We start from the raw sequence: 17,916 nt of genomic DNA on the forward strand, positions 1-17,916 counted from the left end.
TGCACACACACACACACACACACACACACTACAGTGCATCAGATAGTGATTACAATGGGCAGTATGGGTAGCAAACACACGCACACACACACACACACACACACACACAAACACACATACACTCACACACACACTCACAGATGGGGGAGCTACCACTTCAGCCACAGCATGTGGGTAAGAGTTGTGGGTTACATGCTTTCCTAGAAAGCCCTGCAGCCATTGATGCTGTGGGAGGGGAAAGTGCAGTTCATTCTGACACCCTGTCATTTTTGCTCCCCCCCAGGCGCAGGGGATGGAACCAATGACCTTTCAGTACCAGCCTAGACGACCTTTAGGCGCCCTGTGCTCTCAGGCCAAGCTGCTATGTCTAGATGCTGTCCCGGATTATAATACCATAAAGAAAAAGGTCCTTTTTTCTGCTGTGGGATTCTGCCTGCCTTATATACCAGATCTGAATCTTGCGCTGATGCTAGTGGTCGCCCGCCTCTGCCTCTGAACTCTCGCCTCTGATCTCTCGCCACCCAGTTTCTCGTCAGGTGAGAGATTTTTGCTTTACTATCTTGCTGATGGATTTTATAGTTCCTCTGGTGCTGTGTGTAATTGTAAAGTGGGTCCAGATATATTTTATAGTTTATAATTATATAAAGACAACATTTATGCTTTTTGTATGAACATTTGTTCCATGGTCCTTGCGCTGAGCATTCTTGATTGTTTAATCTAAATAGGTCTCTCTCTTGACTATAGAGGTTAGAGGCTTACCGGTAATTGGTTTTGTTTGTTTTTGAGAATTAGATAATAGAGAATTCCTCTTGACATAACACAAATGACATGAGTACAGAGATGCATGCAAAACAGGGAGCAGATTAATTTAGTGTTAGTAATGGCGATTTTAAATGAAAAATGTTGATATAATTGTAATTGATGAAATACCAAGAATTTGTGTAAAATTGTGAGAAATAGGTCATCTGCATACATAACTGTGGAGATGATTAGACTGTAAGAGTTAAGGTATGGTAGGTTGAAATAAAAGGTGTTGGTGAAGCACTGTTTGGAAAAACAATGCTTGAACGTTCTATTTGGTTCCCAATATACTTCCTCTGCATTAAGATAACATATGGAATGTTAAAACGGAAGCCTTGTGGGGCCAACTAAGATGCTGATAATGGAACTCTCTTGAAAGGGTCTATAGGAGAGACTTGATCCAGCCTCCCCTGATCAAGTGTCGTTCACCTTTAGAGAGAGGCCGACTCCATGCCAAACTATTTTATGCTAGGCCACTCATGAAAGCCAACACAAGCCAGGAAAACAAATTGCCCAGCTGTAAATATACATATGGCAATGAATGAACACTGCAGGTGCATGGTTTGGAAAAGTAGAACATCCAGTATTCAACAACAATTCAACAATATTTTAACCAAACCTGGCTACATTGTCCTTCCATATCTTTCATCGGCATTGCAATATGATTATTTGTATCACATAAAAATAATACTGTCCACCACAAAGAATGTAACAAAATGAATGTTTGAATGAATACATATAATTTCTGCAAATTGTCAAGTATAAATTTAACAAGAACATGATGTGCATTTATGTCAACATAAATTAATATGCAGCCAAAAATAACCTCACAGATCAGTTGGGAAACTCTTCCCTTCCCAGTTCCCTCCTTCAGTTTCCTGCTGTATAGATAGCCTGGCCCCACCCACCAGCAACGAGGATGATGTTGGGAATCACTGATCAATATGAATGGTTAGGCTGGACCAATAATTTTATAGTTAACATAAGTTCTACGCCTGGTACAATGCTAGGATTGGAAACGTTTCCCAATCGTGGGAGGCCAGACTCTATTCACAAATTGAAATGACGTAGTTGAGGCTGGAAGCCAGGCAGAATCAAACTGAGAGATTTACATACTTTACATAATTTGAGATCCTTGCCCTGATGGGGTTCTGGAAAAATGTGAAGTGTAGTATTTAGTTGTCTTGAATGCACGTTCATGTTCGCGATGGCACCAGACTAGGCCTACTTCAGTTGTTAGTCTACATTCAGAACCAAGAAACTGACATCTGAAGTCTTTCTCAGGTGTGTGTGCTCATTTCGTGAGACAGAAAGAAAAGCTGAATAAGCTATCCCTCCTGCATGCGGGCTTTAGTGGGGGGAGCGGGACATCATGCTACAGATGCGGGCGGGAGCAGGACTAAAAATGACACATTAATGCAGGAGCGGGACAGAATATTGCGGGCGAGGGACTGAAAAATCAGTCCCCCGCAGACCTCTATGGCGAGGTGTAGGCCCTATACAAACAGGCCGCATTAACATTAAGCATTAAGCATTTAGCATTAAGCTTTGTATTAGTAGAAACCTGGTTGTATTTTCAAATGACCGTTCTTCCCTCCCTCATGTCTTCCCTCCCTCATATCTGTATTTTTTGTCTGGAAAAAAACCTCAGATGATGCAAAAATCATCATTTTCTGGAGACTACATTGGCTACTTCCTGGGGGAGTTGCTTGGTAGGGCAGCGAAGAGCAATGAAAGGCAGGGAATTCTGGGAGTTGTTGGCTTTAATCCAGCATGAACCAAAAATACATTTTTGGCTTTTTCTCGGTCAAGAAGGCACTGACTTCAATGATGACTCCACATTTCTAATACATAAAATTACTTAATTTAAATACACATTCATCTTCCCAACGGTGAAATGCTCCTTTAAGTGCACGTTCCGCAAGGCAGCTACTTTGATACTTGTCACACATCCCTACATTTCTAATGTTACGCATCGTAGATCAATTAGAATAGAATATAATAAAATAAATCTTTAATGTAGCCTACACCCTGGTGGTCCTTTTTCCTCAGCTCACCAGACATACAAGACAGATGGTCATACAGACAACATCTGACACATTGAAGACATCATTAAAACAAGTAGACCTACAGTAAAAAAGGGAAAAATATAGAAAATGAATAAATACATTTAAATAGGCTAGGCTGTAAAAAAGCAGTTCAGTTGGGTATGTGTGTTGTCAGTGTGTTTGGTTAATAATGCTGATGGCCTTTGGGATAAACTTTATGTTTCATCGCTCTCCCATTCTTTTTTTTCTCCAAATGGCAGGTCAGCATAACTTATTTTAAGTTTTCCAAGTTTGCTGGTGAGGTTTCAATTAATGGGCCTTGGCTATTTCAGGCTTTCCTAACATCATCGGCTTGGGATGCAAGTGCCCATTAAAGTGTCATCCATAAATGAGGCAGATTATGTCAATAGGTTTCTACAGCTTACATGTCCAAGTAGGTCTAATGGATAGGCTATAGGCCACTTCTATTTTTGGATGCTCTCTTAATGGTGTTGGTGTTAAAAGCACATTTTTATTTTAATAATTGCCAGATGATATATGATGCTTCACATCTTATCACAAACGTGAAGGTGAAATGGCCAGTGTCAGTACATGATGCCAGGATGTAGGCCTACTGGGAATCTAATTTTAGCAACACATTTCAACAGGGTGCATTAGGCCTATTCCTATCCTATATCCGCTATCACAACTAACTGAAGGATATTATCAGATTAACCACAGGCTAATTAATGTGTAGTGTCTAACTTAATGTTATATGTACAGTTACAGGACAACTTGACTAGGGGATAGAGGATACCCATACCTTCCGATCACCCCGTAGCTTACCCTCTGATGCTGGAGCGCAAACAAGATTTAACTTGGCCCACAGCTGAACCTGCATTAAAATAGGAATGACATTTGGGATTCTCAAGGAGTCTGTGACCCACACAATCTGTGACAAGGTAGTCTCTAGTCTAAGAAAGTATTATACAAAGCAGTCAATAGGCCTACGTAATGTCCACTGAATTATTTGATATATTGTGATTTTGCCATTAATAGGCTATCCTAAACTTAGTATTTAAGCGGTCAGTTAGGCTATTCTCTGCCAAGCAAGGTCTTGTTCCTTGGCAGACGTGCAAGTATTGCTCTTTTTTGTTATTACAGCTCTCTCCTCCTCGGAAGCCTCGAGGAGAACTTGCTGCTCCGCCTCTGAAAAACACGGTGCTCTTCGTTTCGCTGTTTTCACTCATTGTTTCAACTCTCATAGATGATGTGTCCATGAGTTTGCCAAGAACGCACACAACTCTAGGTGAACCAACAAGGAGTTGATTGAACTAATTAGTAACCGGTGTTTTGGAACCGACAGCTCGGGTTTAGTTATCACAGGTTCAGACAATTTAGAGGTTAGAGTTTATCTCAGTGTTTGTTAAACCTTCTTTCTGGAATACCCCCTGGCCCAGAGTTCTTAGTGGCATAGATGTGTAATCCAGTATGAATGCATACTTATAGTTTAGTTGCTTATAGTATAGTTATAGTATAGGTATAGTTTTTGCATAGAATATCTTTTGAATATCTTCAAATATAATAAGATATAATATCTTCATTATCAAGACTGGTGTGATATATCTGTGTGAGCTACATCTGGAAGATAAAACACAGTTCACTTGGGATGTATTATGTTGGTTATTCCTGCTTAGGTCAGGAGAACATAAAAAGCCAAGATGTCGCACAAGATGACCTCGAGCCGCAAGCATCATCTGAAGGTAAGCCCGCTCTTTCTGTATCTGACCCCTTCTGTCAACTGGCATTTGTGAACACGTGTCCAGTTCTCTCATTGTTTTCCTGTTCACAAAGCTTGATGCTTCATATTGCTGAGCAGCGTATGGTGAAAGAACAGGCCGATATTGCAGCAGCCAAAGAGGCCTAGCTGAATGAGAAGTGTCCTGAACTCTCTCTGCCCGGCAGTGTTGAGGAGCTTCAGGTAGGTTAGTCAGGACTCCAGTAAAATGGCAACTGTTACTTTGATCTAGAGAGTTGTGAGAATAAAGACAGTAAAAAGCCTCACATGGAATGTAAAATAAATACAGTGAATGGAAATATTAGTAAACAATATGTTTGGTCATTCAAGGGTGAGAAAGGGTTACCATTGCATTGACAAAAACAATGCAAGAGACCAAATATTAAATATGTTTAGACACTCGAGACATTTGAAGGATTATTTGTCTAGAGATCCATTTGAATTATTTTACATTAAGATGTGTGTCTTTTTTATGTCTGTAATGTTGTTTAGAAACTGTGCAAAGAGATCCATAAAAATTTTGACAAAGTGGATGAGGAGAGATACGACGCAGATTCCAAAGTGACCAAAGGGGCTAAGGAGGTGATTTATTTAACATGTCTATAATTAATGTGTGATTTATTTAACATGTCTATAAGTAATGTGTGATTTATTTAACATGTCTATAAGTAATGTGTGATTTATTTATCATGTCTATACGTAATGTGTGATTTATTTAACATGTCTATAAGTAATGTGTGATTTATTTAACATGTCTATACTGTAAGTGATGATAGTGTAGTGGTTAAGGAAATGGGCTAGCGTGCATCATTCGGTTCCCTTCCATCATTGTGCCCTTGAGCAAGGCACTTAACCCCAAGTTGCTCCAGGGACAATGTGATCCCTTGTAATATACTGTAGTTGACATATGTAAGTCGCTTTGGCTAAAAATGCGTCAGCCAAATGTAATGTAATGTAATGTAATTAATGTGTGTGGAATATACGGAAGCTCATTGCATTATGAGATATATAGAGATTTGGGGGCAGCCGTGGCCTACTGATTAGTGCTTCGGACTTGTAACCGGAGGGTTGCCGGTTCGAACCCCGACCTGTAGGCACGGCTGAAGTGCCCTTGAGCAAGGCACCTAACCCCTCACTGCTCCCTGAGTGCCGCTGTTGTTGCAGGCAGCTCACTGCGCCGGGATTAGTGTGTGCTTCACCTCACTGTGTGTTCACTGTGTGCTGAGTGTGTTTCACTAATTCAGGGATTTGAAATATTCACGGAATTGACCAAATTTCCCTCACAGGATCAAAACAGTATACTTATACTTACTTATACTTAATTACAAGTTAGTATCTCATTATGACATAATATCTCATAATTATGAGATAAGTATCTTCAGTGATAGGAGGCACCACAAAGTAGTAGGGTAATGATGACTGCTGCTATCTTCCGTTATTTCCTCCTTGGAATGAGGCACTGGGAGATACTGACATGCACATACCTCCACCTACTGGTTTGGACTGTGAACTTACAACAATTAGATAGATAGATAGATAGATAGATAGATAGATAGATAGATAGATAGATAGATACTTTATTGATCCCCAAGGGGAAATTCAAGAAAGATTTGTTGCCCTTGGGGTTGTTGGTGATTTGACAGGCTTATGTTTTATGCCACTCAAAGACATCTTTAATCTCTCAAAGTAGGAAATAAGTGCTTGCTTTTATTGAAAGGCTGTTTAGATCCTCAGCACGGATCCTATCCTTATCTCAATAATGAAATAATTATCTAATTATGAGATAACGTGATATTGTTTTTTACTCATGTGAATGCAATGAGCTTCCGTCGGAATGCATGTAAAAGATAAGGCAAAAATAAGTGTTTATTATGCTTCCTCAGATTGATGACCTGAAGTTCAAAGTAACAGAGATGAAGGGCTCTGAAGAAAGTACGTATGTCTGCCAATCAGATGCTTCATGCTCTATTGGGCTCCAAGCACAAGGTTACCATGGACTTGAGGTCCAACCTGAAGCAGGTGAAGAAGGAGGTCAAGCAGGAGGTGAGTGTTCTGGGTTCAGACAGCACACACACACACACACACACACACACACACACACACACACACACACACACACACTCACTCTCACTCACACACTAATAAAAAATGTGTGAAATGTATAGGCTACTGAGGTTGATCCCAACATGAAAGCCAAATGTCTCACATAGCATTCAAAAATACATCTTTCACATTTTTTACCAGGCACAAGCTGGTGATTGGCGCCAGAACGTTGAGGACAAGGCTGGCATGGGTGGCAGAAAGAAGATGTTTGAGGGCGCTGAGGCGTAAATTTAAGAGGTGAGTTTTTATGAATGCCACAACATTTAGGCTAAAGCTGATGAATTCTAGACAAAACAAGTTTAGTTAACTCTTTGTTTTACTCTCCTACAGACATCTGCCAGAAGAAAAGCATTGTACACATGGACAAAATGGATGGACTGGGGACATTTGTTCTTTTTGCTTAATGTCTTTTTATGTTCCCTATACCTTGACAGAAACAAATGCCTTTCATTCTCAAAATCCACTGAATTTAGATAGAGCTAACATGTCACTGTTTTAGACCATATTAAACAATGGACTTTAAAGTTCCTACTGTTTTGGCTTTTTGTGCATAATGTTTTAGCAGACAGATTTGACTCTTTGAGTTAGTATTCAACTACAGTATGCAACAGATTTATTTCACAAGATATCGAGTTTGCCCACCCCCCATCTAACCCACCCACCTAGGCACACACAAACACACAAACCCACACCATACACACATCTTTTTTGCCACTCTGTCTTTCTCTCTCTGACATGCTCTCCATCAGTCTTAATTGGGGACAAGTTTAAGCACATTTCATTGGGATCGACATATACACATTTGTAGTGCAGTGGAAGCCTACTCAAAAGTTAACACTTCGGTACAAGTTGGTGCATTGGTGAGTTATATTTTGCGTTCCTTGACAAAATCTTTTAAAGAATGTAACTTCAGTGTCATTATTGTATAAAGACATCACATATCTGATTTTATGAAGTGTATGGAAGTGTGACACATCAATTGAATCTACAAAGGCACGTTACATGTGTGTCTCCTAAGTTGTCTCCTAACAGGGTTAAAGAGGAGGGATATGGAGTAGACAGCTGAAGACATAAGGATGGTGGCAGGGAGTGACCGAATGGAATACAGCAACTTGAGGAGATGCTCCTCCCCTCTGTTTCAAGGTCACTTCAGCATATACACACTCATAGTCTCAAGTACTTTCCATGTACAACATCTTTCCATATTTCCTGAATAATCCCTTAGATTTTGTGACACAACAACTTCCTAAAGATGCAGCAAGTATTGTCACACTGGCATCCCAGTTGCCCTACTTGCACCAGGAGCTTGTGTTGATAGAGAATATGGTCCAGTTGTCTGTAACATGATACACAATAATATCTTGAATATCTTTAAGATAGAGGTAAGATGTAAGCGTGTTAGTCAGACATCTAGAATAATGACACATTTTTCTGTGTTTCATTTTCTATGTCTATTTTAAGCAAAGCTAAATTGAGCTGGATTTGCAGGAGTGGCATGACCATAAACAGGGAAGGATATTTTGTAGCATCAGATGCTACCAGGCATAAAAACGAGACCTGCCTATTCTGCTAATGCCAGTGCTTGCCAATCTCTATCCTTGAACTCTTACACCTCTAAGTTCAACTTCTAATCAGGTGAGGGTTTTTTTATTTGCTATCTTGCTGAGTAATTTAGTAGTAGATATACTGCTGTGTATCTCAATGGATCATTGTAAATTGGGTCAAGATGTGTGTTAATCAAGTATGACTGACAATTATAATATAAAAACAGAAATGTATGTTTTTTTCACTTGACATTTCTGATATCTTAAAAGTTGATTTATCTTGCTTCTGTCTTGATAATCAAAATAAGACATTTAATTGATTAAATTCAAATAATATTTTGATTTGATGAAATGCAGAAAGAGCTGTGCTCTTGTATAGCTACATGTAAGTGATGTGAATGCAAAGATCAATGTGAAATATGCAGTAGATTGAATTGGTCATGTTCTAACCATTTTCAAGTGCTAACCTGTGTTTTTAACTAATTTAATAAAAAGAGATGTTCAAAATGTTGTTTGCATACATATTACTTTAAAGATGGTAACTTTCTAACAGTAATGTCGGATAACTGAGAGGGGCATCAGAGGCAGTGTCCTCCTGCAATACTGGCCTGGTACAAGGCAGCCCTATTTCAGATGCCCAGGAATCAAGTGTCTGCCATCTTTAAAGTGATACACATTTTCTTGGCTGACCATTGCCTAACCAACTGGACCCTTAAAATGCAAGTGCAAGCTCAGGGAAAACTTTAAAACCTGGTTTATTTATGGGAGTTGAAATCCCATCAACAATAATCTCATGTAACATCATGTGAACTATTTAAATTTCCTTGTAAATATGTAAACATAAATGTTAATGAAATATTGGACTGGTTATAATTATGAGATCCTATTGAAACCATAATATTTGAGAAACATTGATTACATTTTTTTCACAATTTTCTGACATTTTATCAGTCATACATAAAACAAAACAAATCTTGTGATGGTTTTGGGATTTTCAAGTTTTTATTAATTGATATGAAAACAGCTTATTACTGTTACTATTATACTTAATGTAGGTTCAACTTTATTTGAAACGAAGTAACTTATTTAGTGTTCATGCAGTATATTGTCTCTGGACAAAATCATCTGCCAAATGTCATAAGCATAGCAAATAACTAATTGACCAATCAAAAAATAATTGACACATTAATCAACGATGTAAATAATTGAATAAATAAAACATGTTATTATTTTTATTATTTTTATATTAGTTGCAACCTCATTCAGTAGGATTCGAGTTGTCTTGCACGCAGCCACGTCACTCTTCCATCAACTGGCATTTTATGTAATACAGTGCCTACATGTGGTACCACTTGGTATTACAAGATACCAACTGGTTTGATTTTCTGCCTGGTGGTTTTGGAGGATCGGATCTTAGCAAAAGGACAGCAACCTAAATGTTGCCGGCTCAGTTTTTACTATGCAGTGTTATACAGTGTTATTACTTTCAAAGTAATTTTTGTTTGTACCTAATTGCTACTAGGGCCTTCCATACATCGAAGGGCACCACACTGGTGTTGGAAGGGCCACACCAGGCCAGTAGTTAATGCCTTTAGAGAAAACAAAGTAACAAAAAAGCTATCAAACTGGATTGATTTATGGTATGGACAAAGCTTTAGGTGGTTTACATTAGAGGGGTTTACATTTAGTTAATTCTCTTAGAGTTATGGTTTGTATATTTATGATTTTGTTTATTTTCATTATTTACATTTATTGATGTAATTGTTATTAATACTATTTTGCTTAACATAGGCTTTTATAACAAAAGCTGTAATTTTTCATATACTATACTATATATACTTTTTTGTAACTATTTTATGTTCATATTCTGTAAGTTGCTTTGGACAAAAGTGTCTGCTAAGTAACCAAAATCATAACCATACATGTGTAATCCAAAAGTAATGAATTCTTACACATAATTAGATAGCACTGTATTCTCTGAATATATGTTCATTATCAAAGCATATATGATCTACAGTATGTGCCTGACAGTTCACTTAGATTACACTGGATGTTTTTGTTTTTTGTTATTCCCTCTTAGATAAAGATAACAACACCAAGCCAAGATGTCCGAGTAAGTATATCCCAAGAACATTTTGCTGGTATTAGCCTATGTATTTCATTTAGTCCTTCTGTCTGTTGTACTAAACCTTGCATTTCCCCTCAGCAAAAAGATGTCATCGAGTCGCAAGCATCATCTGAAGGTAAGTCCTTTCAGTTGCATCTGGGTGAAGGGCTGCGGATAAAAAAATATGTTAAGTTATGTGACTTTACGATGCATCATATATTTGTCAGTATGCCACTGCCTCCATGCTGATCCCCATGGTGATGGACAACGATTCATGAGTGGTGACCCTGGCTGTATTCACTTGTGTCATGGATCTGTTGACCCCCCCAACCCCAACCCCCCAGGCGCCCTACCCCCCTCATAGCCACATTTAAAACTGTGGTCAGATAATGAACTGCAGCTAACCTTTAAAAATTGGTTGGGACAGAAATTCCTAGCAATTGACATACGTTTAGGACTAATGGTGCAGCCCATACATTGGGCACACTGGTCTACAGTCATTTGTTTACATGTGTTGAATTCTCTGAAGGCCCATCATCCTCTCTCTCTCTCTCATGGTTCTTCTGTCCTCAGAGCTTGATGCTTCAGATTGCTTCAACACGGCTTGAAGAAGAGGCAGCTGAGATTGTAATAGCAAAGAAGGCCTACCTGGAGGAGCATTGCCCTGCCCTTAGTCTACCTGGCAGTGTTGAGGAACTTCAGGTAGGTCAGTCCGGTCTCCGGTAAAATTGTAGCCCTGTGACAAACACAAAATGAAAATATAATGAATAGTAGGATACATAGTTTATAGAATAATTTTCATGCCATACAAGATCATACAGTACAGTCTTCACAATCAAACACCATTTAGCACAATTTTGGTACCATGACATGGTAACTTGAAAATGTTACCGCTGTATTAATTCAATTAAGTAGAAGAGACCAAATATGTTTGGCCACATATAATATTTATCTAGGTTATTTATCTTCACTTTGTATTGTGGCCGACATCAAACGTGCATTATCACTCTTGATACCTGAACGCCATGTCATCCATTATCCCTTGTTTGTTTTCATGATGTCTAATGTTCTTCAGAAACTGATCAAAGACATCCACGGCAAGATTGACAAAGTGGATGAGGAGAGATACGACGCAGATGCCAAAGTGACAAAGGGACAAAAGGAGGTGATTCTGTTATCATGTCATCCCGTGTCAACTCAACCAGTCGTTCCCACTTCATAATTGTATTATTTCTTCTTTTGGGAGAAGAATCCCAAATATGAGTGAAATATGGCAATTATATGCTTTGTACAACAAGTGCATATCTGTCTCCGGAATCAAAATGATTGTATAGTATTGGAAGTAGCTATATAAAACCTCTAAAATCAGGTGGAGAGATTTTCAAACATCGACTGAGTTGACATAAAACAAGAGCCAAAAAAGAAAATATGTTTGTGAAAGATTAGACATACAAAGAAAAAAAAAATCAGTGTTTGTATTGCGTCCTCAGATAGCAAAATCTTTATGGGCGACCTCAATATCAAGGTAACAGAGATAAAGGGCATGAAGAAGCCAGCTCTGAAGAAAGTACCAAACTAACGTTTGTCTGCCCGATCAGATGCTTCAGGCTCTGCTGGGCTCAAGCACAAGGTTACCATGGACTTGAGGTCCAACCTGAAGCAGGTGAAGAAGGAGGTCAAGCAGGAGGTGAGTGTTCTGGGTTCATACAGCACACACACACACACACACACACACACACACACACACACACACACACACACACACACACACAACACACACACACACACACACACAAATTAATGATATGTGAAATGTATAGACTGCAGCTGCTGGTGATTGAAGCCAGAGCGTTGAGGACAAGAAGGACAGAAAGAAGATGTTTGAGGGCTGAGGTATTAAATTTAAGAGGTGAGTTTTTATGAACTCCACATCATTAACTCCACGACATTAAGGTTGGAGCTACAGGGTTCATATGCACCCATACTCTGCTGATTTGATATTGTCTAATATTGTCTAATATATTGTCTAATATTGTCTAATATATTGTCTAATATTGTTATATTGTCTTTAGCCAGAAAGGTTCGTTATCTCTCCTGTATACTTTCCCACAGGCACCAGGAGTAGCCTCAAAACATTGTAACCATGGACAATGTGGATGGAAGAAAAAGACCAACTTTTGTGCTTTCATGTTGCCTGTACTTTTTTCTTGACAGAAACAAATGCCTTCCATTCTCAAATGTACTCCATATGCTGTTTATAAAGCAGACATAGTTTGCTATAGACTACAATCATTAAACAATGATTTTTAAAGAACCCCTTAGTTTTGACTTTTTTATGCATTACCTTTTTTTTTACACACGGTCAGTAGTATTGAGTCATGAGTCTGATTCCTTCCACAAGATGTCGACAGAGATCTGTCAGATCTCCTCCCACACAGTCTCCCCCCAATCACACACACACCCTAAACACATCATGACTACGCTCTCTTTCGTCACTCTCTCTCTCTCTCACATACACACACACACACACACACACACACACACACCCTAAACACACCATATATACACTCTCTATGTAATGTAACTGCAGCCATATCATTTTTATTTTGTAATGCATGTTAGCAGTGCAAGTGGAAACATGAGTTGGTGAAATGGTGAGTTATACTTTACTTTCCCTGACAAAACAATTATTTATTTGAATGAAACAATAATGTCTCTGATTATATGAAATACATGAAAAATACATTGATTCAGTCTGTAAAGAAACGTTACATGTGTGTTTGAGCAAACTTGGTCCTGAAGTTGTCTCCTTTAAAGGGTCAAGAGGACATGGGAATGGGCCAGAGAGTGAGTCAATGGCAAGACCGCAACACAAAAAAATATCTCCCCCTCTGACTCATGTTGATATTACAGGTATACTGCACACACACACACACACACACACACACACACACACACATACAGAACATCAGAAAGTGATTAAAATGTCTGGAACATGTGAAGAAATTGACAATAAAGCTGACTTTGACTTTGACTTTGACTTTGAAAATGGGCAGTATGGGTAGCGAATGCACATACACAAATAATATTTTGAAAATGTGTACATCTACCAGCCACTTGCATATTTTTGGTCAATATTAAAAGCTACTCAATATTAAAATATTACTTTGTGTCTGAAATTGACCAGCCACTCTCATATTTTGCCAGCATTTGGCTGGTGGCTGGTGCTAATTTCCATCCCTGACACACACACACACACACACACACACTCACAGATGGGTGGGCAATCACTACAGCGACAGCGCGTGGATTAAGTTCCCTGCAGCCATAGATGCTGTGGGAGGGGAAAGTGCAGTTCATTCTGACCCCCTGTCATTTTTGCTCCCCCCCAGGCACAGGGGATGGAACCAATGACCTTTCAGTACCAGCCTAGACGACCTTTAGGAGCCCTGTGCTGTCAGCCCAAGCTGCTAAGTCTGGATGCTGTCCCGGTTTGCATTACCATAAAGAGAAAGGTCCTTTTTTCTGCTGTGGGATTCTGCAAGCCTTATATACCAGATCTGACTCTTGCGCTGATGCTAGTGGTCGCCCGCCTCTGCCTCTGAACTCTCGCCTCTGATCTCTCGCCACCCAGTTTCTCGTCAGGTGAGAGATTTTTCCTTTACTATCTTGCTGATGGATTTTATAGTTCCTCTGGTGCTGTGTGTAATTATAAAGTGGGTCCAGATATATGGTATATTTATAATTATATAAAGTCAACATTTATCCTTTTTGTATGATCATGTCTTCCATGGTCCTTGTACTCAGCATTCCTGATTGTTTAATCTGAATAGGTCTTTGTTTTTGCTTACAGTTTATTTTTTAAACAATGTGATTAAATGCAAATGGAGAATTCCTCTTGACATAACACATTTGACATGCGTATAGAAATGCATGCAAAACATGGAACAGATTAATTTAGTTATGTTAGTAATGGCGATTTTAAATGACAAATTGTTGATATAATTGTAATTGATGAAATACCAAAAATTTGTGTAAAATTGTGAGAAATAGGTCATCTGCATACATAACTGTGGAGATGATTAGACTGTAAGAGTTAAGGTATGCTAGGTTGAAATAAAAGGTGTTGGTGAAACACTCAGTGATCTTGTCCCCGCTCTCACCTGGGACATTTGATTTGCTGAGGTAGGAGAGACTTGATCCAGCCTCCCCTGATCAAGTGTCGTTCACTTTGGAGTGAGGCCGACTCCACGATTCCATGCCAAACTATTTTATACTAGGCCACTCATGAAAGCCAACACAAGCCAGGAAAACAAATTGCCCTGCTGTAAATATACATATACTATATGGCAATGAATGAACACTGCAGGTGCATGGTTTGGAAAAGTAAAACATCCAGTATTCAACAACTCAACAATATTTTAACCGAACCAAGCTACATCGGCCTTCCATATCTTTCATCAGCATTGCAATATAATTGTATCACATAAAAAATCATACTGTCCACCACAAAGAATGTAACAAAATGAATGTATAAATTTAATTTCAGCAAATTGTCAAGTGTAAATTTAACAAGAACATGATGTGCATTCATGTCAACTTAAATTAATATGCAGCCAAAAATAACCTCACAGCTCAGTTGGGAAACTCTTCCCTTCCCAGTTCCCTCCTTCAGTTTCCTGCTGTATAGATAGCCTGGCCCTGCCCACCAGCAACGAGGATGACGTTGGGAATCACTGATCAATATGACTGGTTAGGCTGGACAAATAATTTCAAAGTTAATATAAGTTCTACGCCCCAATGCTAGGATTGGAAACGTTTCCCAATCGTGAGTGGCCAGACTCTATTCACAAATTGAAATGACGTAGTGAGGCTGGAAACCAGGCAGAATCAAACTGAGAGATTTACATGCTTACAGATTTCAATGTTAATTTGAGATCCTCGGCCTGATGGGGTTCTGGAAAAATGTGAAGTGTAGTATTCAGTTGCCTTGAATGCACGTTCATGTGTACGACGGCTCTCTTCCATGGACTTGCACTGTATTATACAGCGCCACCTGTGGTGTAAAGTGGTATTACAAGAGACCCGGAAGTGCTAGCTGGTTTGCACACAGCATAGACATATTTGGCATTGCGCCAAAACAGTTGTTTCTTCACATTTTGTTACTATTTTTATATGTACTATTGTTTGGGTCTTTTTGAATTTAAGCAACAAAAAACAGCAACACCAAACTCCTTTAATGATTTGACAACAGCCTAAATGTTATGGACCCATTCCATTGAACTACAGATCCGCTACCCGATCCGGCAAACTTACATAGTGCGGTTATAGTCGATAGAGGGCTGCGAAGCGAATGCACAAAGTGCCGTTCACCCTGTTATGAGTTGATGAACCACTGAAACGATTTGGAAACATTATTTTAAGGTACAAAAAACTCTTTGGTGTTGCTTTAAAAGAAATGTAAAAAGCAAAAAAATTAGCATAGCTTTGTAATCCAGTATGAATCAAGTCTTGCATAGGATTAGGTGGTGCTATCTTTTAAATATATGTTCATTATCAAGACACTTATTATACAAACATACATTACAAGAACCAAATCTGTAAAATAAAACATTCTGTTACCTTAGTTGATTAATAGCCTATATATATTTATTTTTCCCTCTTAGGTAAAGAGAAAAACATCAACAGCCAAGATGTCTGAGTAAGTACTCTCCCATGTTGCCTGTTGCTGGTGTTTTGTAGTCCTATAGTCACTCAGTCTGTTTTAATCTGTGCATTTTGCATTTCCCCTTAGGAAAAAGATGACATCGAGTCGCAAGCATCATCTGAAGGTAAACCTGCTCTTTCAATGGGATTTGGATTCAAGACTCGCCCTTTCTGTCCAGTCATTTCTTTACATTTGTGGAATTCTTCGTCGTGTCCATCAATCTCATTCATCGTCTTCCTTTTCTCAGAGCTTGATGCTTCAGATTGCTGCATCGCGGCTTGACCAAGAGGCAGCTGATGCAGCAGCAGCCAAGGAGGCCTACCTGAATGACAACTGCCCCCCCCTGGACCTCCCCAGCAGCATAGAGGACCTTCAGGTGGGCTGGCCAAGGATCCTGTACTAATGAAACAATTATGAAATAATAATAATTATTTAATGGCAATATTAGGAAACACTGTTTTTACTAATGCCTGAACGACATTGTGACCGATATAGTATACAAGCTGTTTGAGGTTGTTAAGCCCTAACAAACTTCATGTAGAACCACTGCTTAGTTACTTTAACCATGATCCATGTTTTGTCACAAATAAATTTTGCAACTTAAATGTAAGCAGCACATTTTAATCACAATGAAGTAACATAATGCAAAATGTTAGTTTTGTGAAAAGTTGAAATATTACCACTGTATTTACAAAATTAGTGCAAAAGACCAAATATGCTCACCAATTGTAACATGTGATTGGTAAGGAACTGTGTATCTATCTGTGATGTTTCTATATGTTTTTCAGAAACTGTGCAAAGAACTCCATCAGAAGATTGACAAAGTGGATGAAGAGAGATATGATGCAGATGCCAAGGTCACAAAGGGGACAAAGGAGGTAATATTACAGATGTGAAAGATACATGTAAAAGAAAATGTGCTTGCCAGAGGTTGGAAAAAAAATAAATGTTTTATTGTTTGTTGTTGCCTCCATTAGGTTGAAGAGCTGAAGTTCAAGGTAACAGAGATGAAGGGCATGAAGAAGCCAGCTCTGAAGAAAGTACGTTTGTCTGCCGATCAGATGCTTCAGGCTCTGCTGGGCTCCAAGCACAAGGTTACCATGGACTTGAGGTCCAACCTGAAGCAGGTGAAGAAGGAGGTCAAGCAGGAGGTGAGTGTTCTGGGTTCATACAGCACACACACACACACACACACACACACACACACACACACACACACATTAATGATATGTGAAATGTATAGGCTGCAGCTGCTGGTGATTGGCGCCAGAACGTTGAGGACAAGAAGGACAGAAAGAAGATGTTTGAGGGCGCTGAGGCGTAAATTTAAGAGGTGAGTTTTTATGAACTCCACATCATTAAGGTTGGATTTGAAGGGCCCATGTCTATAATCTGCTGATGAATAATAATTCTAGACAAAAAAGGTTAGTTATCTCTTCTTTATACTTTCCTAGAGCGTGTCCCCTAGAAGTTGTTTTCCACCTCAAAAATATTGTAAACATGGACAGAAGAAGATGGATTGAACAGGCAGCAAGAAGATGGATTGAGGCCATTTATACTTTTGCTTCATGTCTTTTTATGTTCCCTACAGAAACAGAACAGAAACAAATGCCTTTGTTTATCAAAATACAGTACTTGTTACACTTACAGACTATGTTCATTAAACAATGTGTTTTAAAGTACCTACTGTTTTGGGTTTTTTATGCAGAATGTTTTTGCTGACACATATTTGGCATTCAGCTTCAAAGCTGATTTATTCCACCCACAAGGTGGTGACAGAGCTCGCAGTCTTACCCCCCCTCTTTCTCACACACATGCAGAGACACAAG

General features: G+C 39.0%; 2 protein-coding genes and 1 pseudogene across 2 annotated transcripts; all 3 read left to right on the forward strand.

Moving 5' to 3' along the window:
* The first annotated feature begins 472 nt into the window (after window positions 1-472).
* LOC125302835 lies at window positions 473-6,957 on the forward strand (annotated as a pseudogene).
* Window positions 6,958-8,265: 1,308 nt separating this feature from the next.
* LOC125302988 (troponin I, fast skeletal muscle-like) lies at window positions 8,266-12,067 on the forward strand. The gene is made up of 6 exons (XM_048256417.1): window positions 8,266-8,364; window positions 10,354-10,386; window positions 10,480-10,516; window positions 10,954-11,082; window positions 11,456-11,545; window positions 11,979-12,067. Exons 2-6 carry the CDS (start codon window positions 10,379-10,381, stop codon window positions 12,024-12,026), a joined length of 312 nt encoding a protein of 103 aa, XP_048112374.1. The 5' UTR covers window positions 8,266-8,364; window positions 10,354-10,378; the 3' UTR covers window positions 12,027-12,067.
* Window positions 12,068-13,902: 1,835 nt separating this feature from the next.
* On the forward strand, window positions 13,903-17,769 carry LOC125302984 (troponin I, fast skeletal muscle-like). Its single transcript, XM_048256414.1, has 8 exons — window positions 13,903-14,025; window positions 16,047-16,081; window positions 16,175-16,211; window positions 16,335-16,463; window positions 16,876-16,965; window positions 17,065-17,238; window positions 17,331-17,420; window positions 17,542-17,769. The coding sequence occupies exons 2-7, from the start codon at window positions 16,074-16,076 to the stop codon at window positions 17,409-17,411; spliced, it is 519 nt and encodes a 172-aa protein (XP_048112371.1). The 5' UTR covers window positions 13,903-14,025; window positions 16,047-16,073; the 3' UTR covers window positions 17,412-17,420; window positions 17,542-17,769.
* Window positions 17,770-17,916: the final 147 nt, after the last annotated feature.

Source organism: Alosa alosa, chromosome 11, assembly GCF_017589495.1.
Source record: "Alosa alosa isolate M-15738 ecotype Scorff River chromosome 11, AALO_Geno_1.1, whole genome shotgun sequence".
NCBI classification, from domain to species: Eukaryota; Metazoa; Chordata; class Actinopteri; order Clupeiformes; family Clupeidae; genus Alosa; species Alosa alosa.